This window comes from Myotis yumanensis, unplaced genomic scaffold (assembly GCF_028538775.1).
Source record: "Myotis yumanensis isolate MYYU_CA2020_CCGP unplaced genomic scaffold, mMyoYum1.0.hap1 SCAF_14, whole genome shotgun sequence".
Lineage (NCBI taxonomy): Eukaryota > Metazoa > Chordata > Mammalia > Chiroptera > Vespertilionidae > Myotis > Myotis yumanensis.
This window is the reverse complement of record NW_027223765.1, coordinates 16160369-16179423: the sequence shown is the minus strand read 5'-3', so window position 1 is coordinate 16179423 and position 19055 is coordinate 16160369. Positions and strand designations below refer to the sequence as shown.

Genomic DNA, 19055 nt, shown 5'->3' with positions numbered 1-19055 from the left:
ATTAAAAAATAAAGCAGAAACTATCCTATATAATAAAAGCCTAATAGGCAAATCAACTGAACGGCAGAACAACCAGTTGCTATGATGCGCACTGACCTCCAGGGGGCAGACGCTCAATGCAGGAGCTGCTCCCTCGTGGTCAGTGCGTTCCCACGGGGGAGCACCACTCAGCCAGAAGCCAGGCTCATGGCTGGCGAGTGCAGCGGTGGTAGCAGGAACCTCTCCTGTCTCCGCGGCAGAGACAGCACTAAGAAGCAGCAAGCCAAGCGGTAAGGAGCAGCGAGCAGGCAGGCGGTAAGGAGCGAGGGGTCCTGGACTGCAAGAGGGCGCAGGCTGGGCTGAGGGACACCCGCCCCCTGTGCATGAATTTCATGCACCGGGCCTCTAGTTATAAATATAAAGACCACTATTATGGACTAAATGTCTGTGTTCCCCAAAATTGGTATGTTGTGGTCCTAACCTCCAAGGTGATGGAGTTAGGAGGAGGGCCTTTGGAAGATGATCAGGTCATGAAGGCAGAGCCCCCATGAGTAAGATTAGTGCCTTGTCAAAAGAAATCCCAGAAAGCTCTCTTGTCCCTTCCAACATGTGAGGACACAGTGAGAAGACGGCCTCTGACATGGTGATCTGCCTCCCTATTTCCCCACTGTTTACATCCTCTGGCTTCCCCAACTCTTTCCTCTTCCCGTTTACCCGCATCACGGTTGTTATCTCTGTTCTTCACGTGTGACCTGTTATTATTTTATTAGTCAGTCAGACTCACTTCCAAGCAAGTTCTGTCATAACATCTGAAAGGGAGGAAGCTATAGATCCCTTTGCAAAATGCTTACATACTACACAGAACATGGCATGACCATTACACAGAACAGTAGGGTGCCCACCCCAGCGCCATGGGCCTTCCCCTCATGCATGCCATGTTTCTGCTCTGCCCTGGCTTTCTGCATTGTCCCTGGGGACAATGCCCCTGATGAAGGCTCCTAGCATATCACATGGAAAAGGATTTAAGTCATCTACTCCCAACAAGTAAGCTGTGGGATGTCTACATAAGGGACAGGTAAGATGATAAACACGCACATCTCTCTTCCCTTCCCTTCCCTTTCCCAGTTTAATTCCGCAAAGCTTTAAAAAAAAAAAAAAAAAAAAGCACTTCCATTAGGTGACTGTCAGGTTGAGAGATACCCAGTGGCTACAATGCCAAGAGGAAAATTCCAGGTCTCCCAATATCTCAACATAAATCGAAATCCAATCAAACCACAGCTCCTGCTCTCCCCTAATTATGCTGAGTCCATTCAGAATTGAACTGAAGGATGATTTCATTTTCACAATTCAAAAAGACACTCCTGAGATGTACCAATGCTGAAGGCACAGAGAAATAGAACACCTACTGTGTGGGAGGAGTCAGGCCATTGCCCAGGCCACACAGTTGGGCAGCCGTATTCTACTGGTGCCCCGTGCTGGGTGTGCTGGTCAACCCCGGAGCTACTTACTGTGTCAGTTATCAATTTAATGCTTCTTAGATCCTAATGCACCCTTCGATAAACGATGGAATTCCTTTAAACATTTCTCCTTTAAAGTAAGCGCAACACTAAGCTTTCTTTAGACACGGTGCTAGAGGGACATTTCCACCTGCACCTGGAGGAAGAGGCTTCCTGCAATGTCAGGCATGGGCCAGGGGTAAGCAGTATAGGCATGAGACTCCCCAGTGGAACCTGTCCAGACACAGGGGCAGAGTTTTAAATGACACTTATTTATAGATAATATCCATCCTCCCTTGAGAAGATTCATTCTAAATTCTATCCCCAGGACTCAAATGCACAACAATAGACTAGATTTAAAAGAAAATGGAAGTGTCTTGATTACTTGACCTGATGAATAATATTTCAGAATATTTTCTTGAAATCTGTATGTCTACTATCACATCCATTTACTAATTTCAAGATTCAGACAAATGATGTGAAATAGGCAAAAGAAGATCCTTACTTCAAAATAATTAATGAATTGCAAATAAATCCTCAGATCATGCTAAGAAGCTACAAGTGTCTCAATTCATCAAAATATAAACACTCATTTACTCAAGAAACAACCAACCTTGTAAATATATGTCTAAGTATGTATGTCATCATTTATTCATTCACACAATAAATTTATTAAGCACCTATATTATTTGCCAGATGGTGGGATACCTATCTAAGTAATAAAAGAGTCCCCACAAGGAATAGAGGAACAGTACTTTGTTGTCATTGTTTTAAACACATAGAGTGATATATAATTCTATACATGTGTATTACTTGGGTAATTCGGGAAAACTTACTAAATAAGCTTCTTTTCCTAAAGTTGTCTTTCCTTTGTGAGCCAAGTAGAGGAATGAAAGCCCAAACTAGTTAAATCTGATGTTTGAGAGCCATAAAATAATTGTGCTTACCAGGAATACAGGATTGTTCCAACAACAGATGTGAGTTTACTGTTCTCTTGTTTTTGCTTTGCCAGGCCAAAGTCAGCTACGATTCATAAAACAAAACAATGTTAGCATTTTTTCCCCCAGAATTAGCATCTTTCCTTAGACTTTGAGATTATGTATAATAGTTATTACAATTCACAACCTTCTACAGAATACCCTATGTATCAATCTTCCACACAACCACCAGCCTTAATGAATGGCATACATACAATATTCCAGTATGCTATGTATTTTGACATGAGGCTTAGCATTTAAAAAATACTAAAGTAAGTCTTGTTAACTGAAACATAGAACAAAGTACTAATTGAACTTCTGTTTCACATTTCAAATTACCTTTTATAATTTCAAATTAATTGAATTAATCTAATATTTTGGCATATGGCAGTCATAACCTCATCTGGCCAAAAAATAAATAAGAATTAAAAATAAGGTAAGCCTGCCTGGCCGCTGTGACTCAGTGATTGGATGTCAATCTCTGAACCAGGTGGTCATGGTTGGAGACCCAGTCAGGGCGCATGCCCGGGTTGCGGGCTCAATCCCCAGTAGGGGGCGTGCAGGAGGAAGCCGATCAATGATTCTCTCTCATCATTAATGTTTCTCTCTCTCTCTCCCTCCCCCTTCCTCTCTGAAATCAATAAAAATATACTTTTTTTAAAAAATAAGGCAAACATAAATAACCACCATGAAGATCTAAAAATGTGAAATTAAATGGCATCTATTGGTACTAAATCACAGTAAATATGATGTTCAGAATCATCTCAAAATATTTATACATCACCACATAATTCTGATTTTCAATTTAGAACACCAAATATTTATATTTAATATTAGCACTCGATGAACTTTTCAAGTCACCTACAGATTTTTTCCTTTTAAAAAACCACTCAACAGCTTCGGTCAAGGTGGATCTTACTTGGCAGGTGGCAGCATTTGGGGCCAACTCTGACTACGTTGAGCCCAATGTGCCACTGAGTCAGGGTCTGTGTCACCTCCAAGGCTGCAAATAAGTGCAGTGACAAGACCTGGACATGTTTCAAGGCAACAAGTGATTAAAAGATGACTTCAAAGATAGTCTTCTGCCCTGGCCCGGTGGCTCAGTTGATTGTAGCATCCTCCCATCCACCAAAAGGTTGTGGGTTCAATTCCAAATCAGGGCACATATCTAGGTTGCAGGTTCGATCCCCAGTCGGGGCACATACTAGAGGCAACCAATTGAAATTTCTCTCTCATATCGATGTCTATCTCTCTCTCTCTCTCTCTCTCTCTCTCTCTCAAATCAATAAATATATTTTCAGGTGAGGATTTTTTTAAAAAGATACAGTCTCCTATATGGAAATATATTTATACATTAAAATTAGCTACTACTTGTAAAATTTTGCACACCTAAATATGCTGGTACTACTCTGCTGCCTCATGAAGGCAAAAATCCAGGCAGCATGTTACTATAAATAACTGCAAACTAATCTTCATCTTAAAACATCTAATTCACCTATAGTGAGTGAAAAGAGAGAGGAAAAAAAAGGAATTTTTCATTTTTCTAAAGTTTTTTTTTCTGGTCACATTTTTAATACCTCTCATGTATCTTAAATATCGTTTGGGAATTCTGTGCTTCTTTTCTGGGAGTAAATAAACCTTCTAGCACAGAAAAGAGAAAAATAAAATATGACAAGCCTGCCCCTTAGTGGTGACATGCTTACACACACATACACACACACACACAAACTATTTTTATAGGCTCTATGAATTGCAGCTTTATTTAAATCTCCCCAAATGTGGAAATCTTATACATTTGTTTTCAAATTAATGCTGTATGATTTTAATTTAACTGTAATTCCTCTTAAAAATAAGAGTCTTCAATGTCTATACTTATATCAATCGTGATAGACACTGAAAAACATATTTCATCACTATTTTATTTTAAATATTTTTAAATGGTAAAACAAAAATACAAAGAGCTAACAACTGAGAATAATTATTTTAAAAACTAAGACATTATTTAATATAAAGATCTAAAACTAAAAGGATTTCTAGAAGAAGAAACAGAGAAAGTAGAGGGGTGAAAAACAGTGAAGAAATCATGCAGAAAAATTTCCCAAAACTAAAATTTTAAGTCTCCAGATCAAGAAGTACACCTAGTTCCAGACACATTGAATGAAAAGAGACCCATCCAAAGCAGATAAAGGAAACATTCTAAAAGTTTCCAAAGGAAAAAAACAACAGTCCATGTATCAAGCAATGGGGATCAGAATAGCATTAAATTTCCTAACAGCAAAATCAGATGCTAGAAGATTGAAGTAACACCTTCAAATTTGGAAAGATAATGACTTTCCTTTGAGAATATTACACAGAAAGAGAAAGACACAGGATACAAGAAACAGGAACTCCAATCAGAAGAGGAGCAAATGAAAGTTCCAAGACAACGTCTGTGTAGTAGACTAAACTCAAATCCGGTCATCACTGCAGCAAACAGCTACAGGAATTGGTTGCCCAGGAAAACAAAATTGAGAAAAATTGTCATGCTTGATCATGTATAAGTAGTACAAAGAGGGCTTTCATAATGTTTTCAGAAAGTTTAGAAAGAAGAAATAATAGGTACAATTTTTTAAAAACCCTAGGAAAACAAATAAAAAAGAGGGCAATTATTAACTCCAAGAAAAACAAAAAGGTCTATGAGAAAGGAAAGGTAATCAACACTGAATTATTACTATACAATAATAATGTAAACCCAGAAACCCGCCCTCCACCCCAGTGGGCCCCAGAAACCCACCCACGCCTCCAGTCAAGTCCTCCAGAGTCAAGTCCCCGCCCACCCACACACACAGCCTCCTGCTGATCGGTTGTTATGGCGTGATGGCGTGACGACCACAGGCTTTTTATATAATAGACTAGAGACCCAGTGCACGAAATTCGTGCACTCGGCAGGGGTGGGGGGAGTCCCTCAGCCCAGCCTGCACCCCTCGTAGTCTGGGAGCCCTCAGGGGATGTCTGACTGATAGTTGATTTGCATATTAGCCTTTTATTATATAGGATACCCCTTTGTATTTTATTTCTGTAGACTTAATGTACTATAGAATAATTACACAGTGATGTATGTATAGAATTTATAAACAAGCCTACATATAATGGAAGCATATTATCAAAAAACTTTTTACTGATAGAATGTCATGATCAAAACATAGAGAGAGTTCTGATTTAGAGATGGTTCCCCACTTATCGTTGGTGAACCATTAATAGTGCATAAGAGTAACACAAATGCTCATGAGTGAAGAAAGGCAGGAAAAAGCTAGTATATCATTAAAGCATTAAAAAGTTAAGCTATGATTGAGAATTAACCAAGTGTTGGGGAAAAATAATTTTCTCATTTGTAAAATGTTAGCCAACATGAGGCCTATCTGCTACAGTTGAAAATACTTTGGTAAAAACTGATGTTGAAATATATAAATGGCTGAATTTTTTCATAGCCCTTGATAAGTACATTTGTTACCCGTATGGTACAGACCATGTTAAAATCGCTTAACAAAACATGCTCACATGGTGGTCATAAAAGCTTGTGTTAATGAAGTAACATTCTACAGAAAGAAAATACCTAGAGACTGCTGGTTTGGGAATTAAATTCTCATGAATCCTAAGGATACTTTATTCTCTCGTGTGGGTAATATACAACTCAATAGTAGCTACTAGTCACATAGGGATGTTCAACTTAAAGTTTCACAGAATTTCAGATTCACATCCTCTGTCACATTAGCCACATTTCAGGTGACCAACAGTCACCTGTGGCTAGCGGCTGCTCTCTAGGATAGTGCTGATGGTACAGAACATCCCCATCAGCACAGTTCAGTTCCATGGGACAGCTCTGCTCCAGAGTATAATTCAGAAATTCTGAAATTCAAATGTTTAAGATGTTCCTACTTACTCACTGTTACTTTGTCCTTATCCCCCAACATGATGTTGTTTGGCGTCAGATCTCTATGGATGATTCTCTTCTCCTTGTGCAAGTACCGAAGAGCTAAGCACAGCTTGAAACAGCAAAGACAAAATTTTATTTCCCCAAATATACATATAACCACTGATGAATACTACATGCAGCTCTAAAATATCAGCTCGGATCTTCACCATTTTATATGAAAATAAACGTGTACCTGAATAAATATTTTCCATAGTCTTTCTTCAGTAAAATGAAGTTGTTTTTCCTTCAAAGAACTGAAATGTTCTCCAAGGGGGGCTCCTTCTATAAGCTCCATAACTATATACAATCTATCATCTATAGAAAGGAAAAAAAAAAAAAAGAAAAAGACAATAGAAATTTAAGCTCAATAAAGATATTTCAGAAACACTTAGGAATTAGAATCTGAGTTTCCCAATAGGTGTGTAGCGCTAAAGAGTTCGAGATGCCTTAAGATATGAATCCACTCAGCCCTGGAGGGGGTGAGAGGGTGGGGTGGGGGGGGGATCTTGGGACAACTGGAGCCCAGTAACAGTCTCTCCCGGCTACAGCATTAGTTTACACTGGCAACTACTATCATACGCTATGTTCGCTGTGACATGGAATGGTTAGAAGGCCCCCAAGAGAAGGAGCTAATGATCTCAAGCAGGGGTCCTCAAACTTTTTAAACAGGGGGCCAGTTCACTGTCCCTCAGACCGTTGGAGGGCTGGACTATAGTTTAAAAAAAACTATGAACAAATTCTAAGCACACTGCACATATCTTATTTTGAAGTAAAAAAACAAAACGGGAACAAATACAATATTTGTATTTGCATGTGGCCCGCGGGCCGTAGTTTGAGGACCCCTGATCTCAAGTCATGGAGATTCCCTGAAGAACATGTAAACCCACTTCATCTCGACAGTCTAATATTTACCCTTAAATCAAGCCAGCCATTCAGAAAACTGCATTTTAAACTGCATTGTTTGTAGTCTCATAGGGTTACCTTTCTGACTTTTACAATGGAATCACACCATGGCCTTGTAATGAATGACAGGGTTGAAATACCACCCAGGATAGAAATTTCTGTTATGCGCCTCAAGAGCACAGAAAGCTGCGCTTCTCCTGGTTCCACCCGATGGACACTGAAAACCTCATAGCTAATTGTGTTCCTCTCTCTGCTGTGGATGCCAAGAAACAAAGGAGAAAATTCTACTTCCGCCTTCAAAACTAATATGAAACTACTCCCAGTGGTATGCACTGTGTATCTTTTGTGATGTTTGGGGTTTATATAGAATATGCATGTACACAATATTTACAAAAACAAAATCATACCACACGTGTTTGGCAACTTGTAGTGTTTTGCTATGTGTCAGTATACATAGATCCATGCCATTCGTTCTGTTGGTTACATTAGTATTCCACAATACAGTTGGATCATAATCATTCTCCCAATCATTATTTAATCATTCTCCCAAGGATAGACATTCATATTGTTTCCAATTTTTCATAATCCCAAGAAATATTTTTATATGTACTAACCTTACCTCTAGCTTTATTCTTCATTTATTTTCTCACATTTTATTTCCTTTCATCACAATTTTCTACTCTGTTTTATCACATTTTATGTATTTTTTAATCACTTCCATTTCTTTTTGGAGGAAGTTAGTTTGCAAAAAACACTTTGTGTTGTTTTATGCTTAAGTAAGACACATTGTGCCACTTCAGTACAAGTTAAGAGCCAATCGAGATCTCTGTGTGATAGGATATGCATTAAATCACAGGAAATTATTCTACTATCAAGAACCAACAGCCAGGGGTGCAGGATTTACTGGAGATTTTCGGCACCAAGCTCCTCTGAGTCATCTAGGGGGAGGGAGATGGGTAAAACCATAGTATGTCACAGTACACGACAGGTCTGCTTAACAATAGCAACTGTGAAGAGGCAGCGAGGAAGCCCCAATCGTTGTCTTATATTTCTTAAATCTTCCCTCAAATGGAGGTTTACTGTGAAAGCTCACGCGTGACGTACTAAGGTTTATCAATACTTATATTACTGCAGCCAGAGGCCCTATGCTGTTTTGAACAACTGACTGTTTTGGCTGCATCTCAACATCAACCCTGCAGAAAGAGCCTGCCTGCCTGCAGCATCGGTCAGGGCTCCATCACCACCTTGTGGCAACTAATTGAACTTCAAGTAAAAGAAATCAGACCGTCAAACCTCAGAGGGAAGGTAGGGGAGAGTGACGGTAAGGGGAAGAGATCAACCAAAGGACTTGTATGCATGCATATAAGCCTAACCAATGGACACAGACACCAGGGGGGTGAGGGCAAGAGTGTGTGTGTGTGTGGGGGGGGGGGGGGAATAGGAGGTCAATGGGGGGGATAAGGACACATATGTAATACCTTAATCAATAAAGAAAAAAAACCTCAAAGCCAGCCCTCTTCTAATTTATTTTGGAGGTGAAAAATGTTATCTCATTCAATAAAAACAACTTTCGATTTTTTTTTCCTTAAGAAAGCCACTAATCCTTAAGTTTCTTCTCTACAGATCCGAAGTCATTGTTATGTGTATGAAAATAGCTGTAATAGCTATTTTGGTTTATTCATTCAGTGTCTCTCAGATGAGGGTCTAGGTACTTTATACATAACTCTTTAGGTCCCCGATTACATCACTGTTTCACTCATCAAGAAAATGATGCACAAGATTGTCAACTGTCATATAAACAGCAAAGAAAGTAAAGTAAATAGGTGGTTGAGCTTAATTTTTTTACATTCTAATAAGCAAATATGTAACAAAGATACTTTCCCTTAATTGGAAATATCATGAAAATTCATACTTACTTTCCAGAAATGTTTTGTAATAGCGTACAACATTGGGATGATAAAGCTATAAGAAAATAAATAACAAGCATTACTTCAAAATACAAACTTTTTACATACTTCATATTTGAAAACAACAAAGAAAGTGTTGTATTTATTTTTATTTCTAAAACTAAGCATTTTAAGTTATCTAGTAGGGTGGGAGATGTGGAGAAGGGTAGAGGGGGGAATAAATGGTGATGGATGGAGCCCTGATTTAGGGTAGTGAACCCACAATACAGTGTAGAGATGATATGTTCTAGAATTGTGCACCTGAAACCTGTATAATTTTGTTAACCAGTGTCACACCAATAAATTCAATAAAAAGGGAAAAAAGTTATCATCTAATTCAGATTTTTTTCATGATTCTTTTTCTATGCTACTTACCAAACTAATCTGAAAATAGCAACCTCCTATAGCCTTATCAAATAGAATTAAACACTGATTGTGCTTATCACTTACATTAAACTAAAACAGAGAATGGCGGAACTAGAAGAAAGCTTAAGAATTCCCTTAGACTCCCAGGCCCAATACCACACACAGAATGCAGAGGGAGAAAACAAAAATGAAGCAATTCATGGTGAATACAGATCTCCTTGCTCTTTACCTCTCTTCACCACTGAGGTATTTACATTCACTGTTTGTGTCTATTTACACTATCTGTGCCCTTTTATGCTCTCCAAAATGATTAGTAGGAAACTGAAGTGAGAGTTATTAACGCTGCTGAAATTATAATAATTGACAAAAACTCCTTTCTTGACCCTGATACTTTCTTTCCTTAGGAAATGGACTAAAACAAATAGTCTACCTCATCAACTAGCAAGGCCCCAGCAGGTTTTAAACAACAGGAATCCAGGTAAGCAACCAGGACCATATTCTAGACCCAGCTCACTGGCCAGGACTCCGCCCAGACTTCATTTCCAATGAGGATACTGGATCAGCTTAGGGCAGAAGCCACGTTCCAGCCTGTGTTATAATGAGACAGCACACTGCTGAAGGCTAGGCTATACTAAGCGTGAGCAAACTACTACTATATAAAGGTCTGTTATAAGTAAGCTAGTTATGATAATATTTACTATAATTTGCAAATTGGAGTAAAGCTGTAAATATCAGTGCATAAAGATCATCTTATTCATGGTGACCGCTGTGTCCCGGCACAGATGCTGTGCAAACGTAATTAGTGGAGAAGGAAGCGCAGGTAGTGGATGGCTCTCCACAGGCGTTATAAAAGAACAGCATCCGAAATGAATGTACAAGGAAGGAAAGCTGAAACACAAACCCACGCATTCTTGGGTCCCAAAAAGAAATCCCAGTTCTCTTCTGACATGTTTATTCCTTCTCCCCAAACAAACCTTCATAATGATAGTTAATTGACGTGTTACATTATGTCAGAATATCCTGCTCATGCTAATAAATAACAGCCCATCTGGAAAAGCCATATTTTAGACTTAATAAGCCATATTTGAGGAATGTTAACAGCTTGGTTCCATTGACAAAAGTCAGGGCACTCTTAGTCATATTCTGATGCATGTAACTAAGTAACCAAATATTCTACAATATAAGGAGAGAGAAATGGATATGTTCCCAATGAAAAGAGAAGGATTTTTTCATATAAGAATCACTCTGTGCTGTAAACTCTAATGTTCCGCCCCCCTTGCCCTGATATAAACTGCAGAACGTGTTTCTATGGTTCAATGTCAAGCCTTATGAAAAAAAAAAGCTGGCTGAAATATCACCCCCTTAATATGAATTATTTTAAACAGTAGATCTTAAACAGCCTGGAGAAGAATAGCATAAAAACTTTACTTTCTTTTGATGGCATTTATTTAAGGGAAATACCTTCATAAACAAGAAAAAATATTTACCTGCTCTTTAATTATGGTTAATTCAGAAACAATATTCTTCACGCTGCTGTCTCGATCCGTTTTATCCTTTCCAAAGGCTGGGTTATGTAAATTGACTTCTTTCATTGCTAAGAGATTTTGACCACTACGCTTCCTAACCTAAAAAGACAAAAAAAAAAAAAAATGAGGTGGAGGTAGAAAGGGGAGGAAAGAGATACATTAATAAGATCACATGATTAAAGCAAGTCATTTAAATAAGTCCTGGAACTTTTCAAATTCTTTCTGTATTTACACTAAGCTCAGCTCAAACACTGGTATCTTCCGGGTCAATCTGCAATAGTACGTAGGATTTTACTACGTCAATACAGAAACACTGGTGTGAATTAAGAGAATGTGCCATGCATGGGGACAAGCCATTGTGACTATTTTTTATGAGAGATTAACGATGGCTTTTCTCTTCAAAAATCAGTCATCAATTTCTAAGGCTGAAAGTTAAGATAAGACAACACTGATGCAACTATACGGTGGACAAAAACAATCATTCTAATTTTTATATCTATTTTCACTACTTTTCAATGAGGGGGCTCCAACTCAACTGAGTGCAGGTGTACAAGTGGGACATAATGGTGTGCTTGAGGACATAAGAAAGGTTGTTCTCCAAGGGCAAAGTCACCTTGTAAACACAGCCAAAAGCTCCACTTCCAAGATGATCCAAAATTGCGTAGTTGCCTATATATTTCGAAGGAGCTTTATTCTGATTAATACTTTCAATATTTTCAGCAATTTGCATCAGTTCATCCTCCTAACCAAAAAAATAAATAAAAAGAAAGTGGGTTGCTCTGATAAATTCCATCCTGACCACATAGCAGCCTGCCAAAGTTTTAGACTCATGACTTACCACTAATAAATTCAACTTTGAGACCAATTCTTCATAAGCACTGATATCACGCACGTAATGTCCTATGTCAATGAAGATCTCAAACAAGTCGGTGGGAAAAAGTCTACAGGGAAAAAACACACACGCACACTGTTGCTCATTCCTTCCATGTTGGATCTAGCTCATTCACAGGTTAATTAAAAACACTTCACTTCCTTAAGTTATGGACCAAGTGGAAGGAAAGACCAGCTTATCTCACAAAAGTGAATTATAGCCACAGTTCATAAAGGTAAGAAAACCAATGGAACGTTTAGAGATTTGCTATACAGCATTTTTGCTATGGTCAACAGCACTGTATTGTACCATTAAACATTAGTTAAGAGGGTATATCTCATGTTATGTGTTCTTTACTACAATAAAAAAATAAATACGATACAGATTATAAAAATACCTTATTTGTGAGATATTTGGGGGTATAGGTATTAAACATGTTACAAAGGGATGTTTACTGGATGTTTATTGAGTACTGGGCACTTTCATAAATGCTATTAGATTCAACCCTCATATGAGCCCTAGGAGGTAAATATTAACCCAATTTTTTAATGTCTTATGAAGATAAAATAAAAATACAGGTAAATGAGGAAAAAAATTGAGAGATTTACCATAATTTCCAAGGTATTGGCTAGAGGGTTTATTACAATCTTTATATCCACTCAAAATGAATGATTTGGGGCCTTGAAATTAAAGATTTTAATAAATGAATAATTTCCTTTCCTTCGCCCCCTCTAAATTCAAGCACCATATGGAAATAGAATAACAACATAAAATGCTCCATGCTTCTAAACAAACAATATTGCATTAACTCAAGCTTTTCTTTCTAGTCTGCCTTATCAATAACCTTCCTGTAAGATCCTGGGCCTGTGATGTTGCCTAACCTGCCCAGCTAAACGGCACGCAGACCACCCCAGTAGGGAACCAGGGTCTGCTTCCCCAGGCGGTGACCTTTGTCATGCTCACCAGCACAGCCTCCGACCCAAACACATCAGCCTCCTCCCCTTCCCATAAACCCCTACCCTCTGGCAGATATCCAGGCAAATCCTCTTCTTTCTGCAAGAGGAAATAACTACATCAACTGGAACTTATGAATGGGCTAACCCAAGCACAGGTTTTAATGCCATCCATTTAAAATGTTCGGGTTTAAACAAAGAGAGAGAAACTAAAACTACAGCAGCCACATGTCATTAAGGAGAGTTGAACTGATATCATGATTCACGCTCTTCCGTCATGTTGTTCATTTTCAATGTTAAGATGTCCCTGGGGTAGCTCAGCTTTCTCTGTGGATACTCCGAAGCCTGGAGCCCCGGGTTCTGCATTCTGACTCATCTTCCCTTGCTGTCTGCATCGAAGGCAGCTACGTTGGAGACAGGTCAGTCTTGGAAGGGCTGGTCGCTTACATTTCTCGAAGCTCCTACCTTTTGAAGAGCGGCCTGTTTCTTTCCATGCTGAAGAGAAACCTCAAGGCTCTGAAAGCATAACACTGGAAAAGACAAGGACGTGTGATTCTCCAAAGGCAGCTCCAGAAATGGAAGAAAACCTTTCAGGCTACACTATCAGGAGGTAAACGTTAAAATGGTTTTATGAGTGTAGCTGATCTACGTGGGAGCCAACGCTTGTTTTTAAAGAGCACTTATGCCGCAGAAATGCTAGGGATCTGGGCCTGGGTTCACTCGGGACTTGGCACACATTCCTTTCTAGAAAGTACCAAGTGAGCACAGAGACAAGAAAGAAAATCCCTCCGCTGAGAAAGCCAAGCGTCCAAGGAGCTCTGGGAGCGCGGGGTTGGTTTGGTTTCCAGCCTGCCACGCATGCCTCCATGTTTACATGGGTTCCGTGAGAAAATAAACACGAGCCACGATGACACACAGAAATAGCCGCGGGCACACTGGACTCGGACTTGACAAATGGGTCTCTTGGGTCAAGAGTCTTCAGCGCTCCCCAAATAGACCGATCTACAGCCACTCCTGTGAACACTCACAAAGAGGCCTGTGAGATGGGCCTGGAGAAAAAGAAACGTCTGGCATTCGGCAGCGCCGAGAAATGAAAGACAGCCTCCAGCCTGCGTCTGCACCCGCACCACAGGCCGCCCCTGGGGTGACCGGGGTCTGCTGAGCTTGAGTCTGAAATCGTTTCAGAAAATCAGTGATCTGAATGCAGTGGAAGGTTCACACACACACAGCTGCCCAGGGGAGCCGGATGGGTAAAAAAATGAACTGCAGGAGCCGTGAGGGTCGTGGCGACTAAGTGTGTGTAGGACACGTGGGTTCCTCGAAAGCCATTTCAATGTGACTTTTTAACACCCTCTCCTGTTTCACAAAACGCGTCGACAGGATGGGTTTGACTGTGTCTGTGCTTGTTACGCCCATGCTCTAACTCCAGGGAATTCTGTTAGCAGTCACTCCCCCCAAAACACGAATAGTCCTGGGCCCAGGGCTGTGCACTGCAGGCAGTGAGAACATTCAGTCCCACGCCCGTGTGTCCTCCTTCGTAGCTCTCCAAAAGCTGTGGCTGCCGACCCTGATACCACCGAAGGCTCTCTGCTAGGTTTGCCCACCATTCTGGGAAATAGCTCTTTAGTCAGATTGGAGGCAAAGGAGGTTTCGTACTTCTCTAAATGACTGGGGAAAAAGGATGAGCTGCAGCTACCATAAAGGCTTATTTAAAATCTGACTTTATCATTCCAGTGTCTTCAAGCGACCCCTGATGCCCACTCCTCAAAAAAGCACTCAGGAGTCCAGCCGGCGTGGCTCAGTGGTTGAACCAGGAGGTCATGGTTTCCAATCAGGGTGCATGCCTGGGTTGCAGACTCAATCCCCATTGTGGGGTGTGCTGGAGTCAGCATATCAATGATTCTCTCTCATCATTGATGTTTCTATCTCTCTCTCCCTCTCCCTTTCTCTCTGAAATCAATATATATACTTTTTTTTTAAAGCACACAATACCTCGCATAATATGTCCCCATCTTATCAATGAGGCCTCACCTCCAGAAGTACCCTCTCCCCCAACCACACACCCAGCTTCACTGAGCAGCCTCAGCACTGAACTGGAAGCTGTCAGGCTCCCACACTTTGCACATACTGTTCCCTCCATGTGGATGCCCTTCCACCCTGTAGCAGATGCTATTGGTGCCCCGCTCATATCCCTGCATCCATCTGGCAAGTCTTTACTCATCCACAGAGATCCCTTTAAAGCGGTGGTTCTCAACCTTCTGGCCCTTTAAATACAGTTCCTCATGTTGTGACCCAACCATAAAATTATTTTCGTTGCTACTTCATAACTGTAATGTTGCTACTGTTATGAATCGTAATGCAAATATCTGATATGCAGGATGGTCTTAGGCGACCCCTGTGAAAAGGTCATTCGACCGCCAAAGGGGTCGCGACCCATAGGTTGAGAACCGCTGCTTTACAGGCTTTCCTTTGTAAAGGTGAAATGTTAGTGACTGGGGTCCATGCTTGATTTTCAACTCATTATTTTCTGTTACTCAAGCAATACATGTTCTTATAGAACTAACTGATAAGCAAAGAAATGTCTAAATAAAATCACCTAATTCCCTCCCGCAGGCAAAGTAAAGTAAGCCTTTTACTTTAACAGCATTTGCTTCCACGCCAGCCTCCCTCACCAGGTATTTCCCCTCCCAGTCAGCGCAGGGACCAGCCCTAAGCCAAAAATTCTAAAAAATCATAGATTAGATTATCAGAATTTCCCCACATTTCAGTAACTTGATATTGAAGAGCAAGAGAGATGTTTGTTACCTGTAGTAGATTAGTTTTTACTGCATTCTTTTGTTTGTTCGGTAAAATCAATTTTGCTATGGTATACACACCATTCTCCTGGAAGAATAAAGGGGCATGTGGTCAGGTACCAGGGACAATGCCACCGAGACACACAAGCATAAAGAAGCAACTGAACAATCCCCCAAACTGATGTCATGTGATAGTTAGTATAATCTGGGAGCTTCAAGTAAATATAACAGGACAATACTAAAAGTGTCAGTGTATCTTTTACATACCAAAGACTACAACCACAACCTTAAAACCTCAATTGTCTTTAAAGATTATAAATAATAAAGTATATTAATCTAATACTTTATGAAATACTTTAGAGTAGGGGATAGAAAGGTACTTAAATATCTCTTTAATCTGTATACACTGCCTTTTAAATATCTAATTATGAAAGGTAATTTCTCCTTTTATAGTTTTTTAATAAAGTAATATATCTGTTAATTATTATGGAAAAATAAAAGAAACAAGAATGATAATTGTCAAGGATTGTGAATAACCACATTTTTACATTTAAAAACTAAAAAAAAAGAACAAAATGAACATTATTCATAAAAACACAGTTAACATCTTTCTAAACTTCTGTTCTTTTTAAGCCAAGCAAGTTAAAAGAAGGACAAGAATAAAAATGGAATTCTGTAAGTTAAATAAGACATATTAAAAGATTTTAAAACCATGTGATGGGATCCCCAAAGCTACGTTCTGGGACACAGAGTCGGACCGGCCTAGGGAGGCCCCCGCCACCCCCCTCCCGGGCAGCGGCACGCATACCTGAACCACCTGGTGGGCGTTGGTGTCGTTGAGCACCAGCTCGGTGAGGGCCGCACAGCAGGCTGGAACGAGAACCGCCAAGGTCAGGTCTCATCGCTGTGACTGCGGGACCGCACGGCACGTCACCATCTAACTCCAGGGAATCTGTCAGCAGTCAGCCCCAGAACACACACCTTCCTCAGGCCCGGCTCCGGGGGAAGGGGACTCTCCTCTGTATGTAATGTGTGTACACGTGCAGCCCACAGAAGCCTTTTTAGTGAGCACTTACTGTGCACCAAGAGGCAGGGACCGGATCTGTCTGGTTCACCGGAATCCCCAGTGCCAAGATGTGCCTGCCATTGAGCAGGTGCTCAATAAATACGCCCACACTGGTTGAATGAATGAGGTCTTTAAGTATATTATCCAAACTGATCCTTATAATCAGAGTACGTACAATGATTACCAGTTTTACTGATGAGAAAACCGAGGTTATGAGGCTAGGCCACGGAACTATTAAGTGGAAGGGGCCAGGGGTCCGAACGCAGCCTTCCCAGTAACAAAGCTAACATCCGCTCTCTTTCCGTCTGACCTTTCTGTTGACCTCTTGGTGTGTGTAGGACGTGGAAGGGGGAGGAAAGTTTGTGCTGTCATGAACCTGCAAGTCCAACACTGGGTACCAACAAGTTTCGGGCAGCCACATGGATTTAATTTCACTTTTTTTAAAACTTATAAATCATGCCTAATTAATACTATCATACTAACTTTATAAAGAGAATAATAAGCCCTAGCCAGTTTGGCTCAGAGCGTCAGCCTGTGGACGGAAGGGTACTGGGTTCGATTCTTGTCAAGGGCACATACCTCGTTTTTAGGCTCCTCCCTGGCCTGGGCCCTGGTTGGGGCTCATGCAGGAGACAACCAATCAATGTGTTTCTCTCACATGGATATTTCTCTCTGTCTTTCCCTCTCTCTTCCACTCTCTTTAAAAATCAATGAAAGAAGATCCTTGGGTGAGGATTTAAAAAAATAATAATAAATAAAAAATAAAGAGAATAATCAGACAATAAATATTAAACAGTACCCAATAGTAAAACATAATAATATGCTATAAATACCTGCTTGAAGAGAGAAAGTATTTTCTTGTATTTCCCGAGGGCTCAAGTCTTCTGACAAATGGAGCTGCTGAATGCGGCCTGCCGCATTAGCACTGGACAGGCTTCCGATGGAAGAGCGGTCAGAAACAAAATTCCTATCTCTGGAAGAGAAAAGTTAGTGCACAGATCAGTTTAACAACTCTCCTTCCTCGTCAGTGCTTTCTGAGTCTTGCTGAAGAAATCTTTGCAAAAACAGAGCGAGAGTAAGAGCGAGAGAGGGAGAGGGAGAGAAGTGGGGGAGGGAGGAAGGAAGGAAGGGGCCTCTTCCAGGTCATGAAATTTTCTTCTGTTATCTTTATTGTTTCACCTTCCAATCCACCTAGAATTATTTTCTTGTATATGGTGTGAGGTAGGAGTCATTTCTTTCTTACATTTCACCTTTTCTTTCTCTTTCTTTTTTTTTCTTTCTTTCTTTCTTTAAGAATATGATTACTGAACTGACTCGGCACAACTTATTGAAAAGACTGTCCTTCACCACTGTTCCCTTTGGCAACTTTTGATCTTGAACCCTATCCTGCTGCAGTCGATTCACCTGAATGCATCTGAGTCTTCATCATGTGCCTTCTTTTTTCATGAAATTCCAATCTTCATTTATTTTAGAAAAGTTCTTTTGTATTATATCTTTGAAATTTTTTATTCCTTTTGTTTTATTCTCTAACTCAGGAATGTCAATCAACCCTACATTGACACCCCATCTTCTGCTGGACAAATCTTTCATTCTCTAATTGCTCTTATTCCTTTGTCTTTCTCCTCTGCAATATGTGTAATTTTTTTCAAGCTTGCTCATCCTTTTCCTAATTCCAGTTTCTAGTGAATTTAGTAGTTTTGTGTAGGTTATTCAATCTTTGTCTTCTTTCCTAGCTCGCAACCTCTCTCCTCCCCTTTCTATTATCCTCTCATCTTTAATCTCATTTCCTAAATTTCCTGTACTGTTTAACATCTTTGATAAAATAAAACATTTGTTTTTCTGTTTATGTAATGCAACATCTTCCACAATAGAGTCTTTATGTATTTTACCTGCTTTTTTCCATTTTGTTTTATGTGGCACCATATTTTTTCTTTTGTTTATTTTTTGACAGCAGCTCTGCCTGGATTTCTGTGCCGAAATATAATTTGGATAGAGTCTCCCTCATCATCTGGATCCACTGGTGACTGCAGGTGAATGGGTATGAACAGGCTCCCTGGAAACTGCCCTGACAACAACACCTGTTCATACTCAAGCCAGCAGAAAACCTGGCAACCTCCACGCCTCGAACCAGCTTGAGGCAGCTCAGGAGCAGGCACAGGCTCTGAAAGGATATTGTTTATCCAGGTGGGGTAATAAATTCTCCCAGAGCACTGAGACATATTTCA

At 40.1% G+C, this 19055-nt stretch overlaps 1 protein-coding gene across 3 annotated transcripts in view; it reads right to left on the bottom strand.

The window, feature by feature from the left end:
• Positions 1-19055, bottom strand: part of NEK10 (NIMA related kinase 10) — a 144662-nt gene that overhangs the window by 73695 nt on the left and 51912 nt on the right. For all 3 annotated transcript variants that reach the window (XM_070433299.1, XM_070433300.1, XM_070433301.1), the window contains exons 13-23: positions 17664-17803; positions 16573-16634; positions 15775-15852; positions 13435-13499; positions 11984-12086; positions 11759-11887; positions 11107-11244; positions 9224-9269; positions 6598-6719; positions 6372-6474; positions 2423-2498 (exon numbers count right to left, since the gene is read on the bottom strand). In XM_070433299.1, coding sequence (XP_070289400.1) covers positions 2423-2498; positions 6372-6474; positions 6598-6719; positions 9224-9269; positions 11107-11244; positions 11759-11887; positions 11984-12086; positions 13435-13499; positions 15775-15852; positions 16573-16634; positions 17664-17803 — 1062 coding nt within the window. The remainder of the gene's footprint in view (positions 1-2422; positions 2499-6371; positions 6475-6597; positions 6720-9223; positions 9270-11106; positions 11245-11758; positions 11888-11983; positions 12087-13434; positions 13500-15774; positions 15853-16572; positions 16635-17663; positions 17804-19055) is intronic.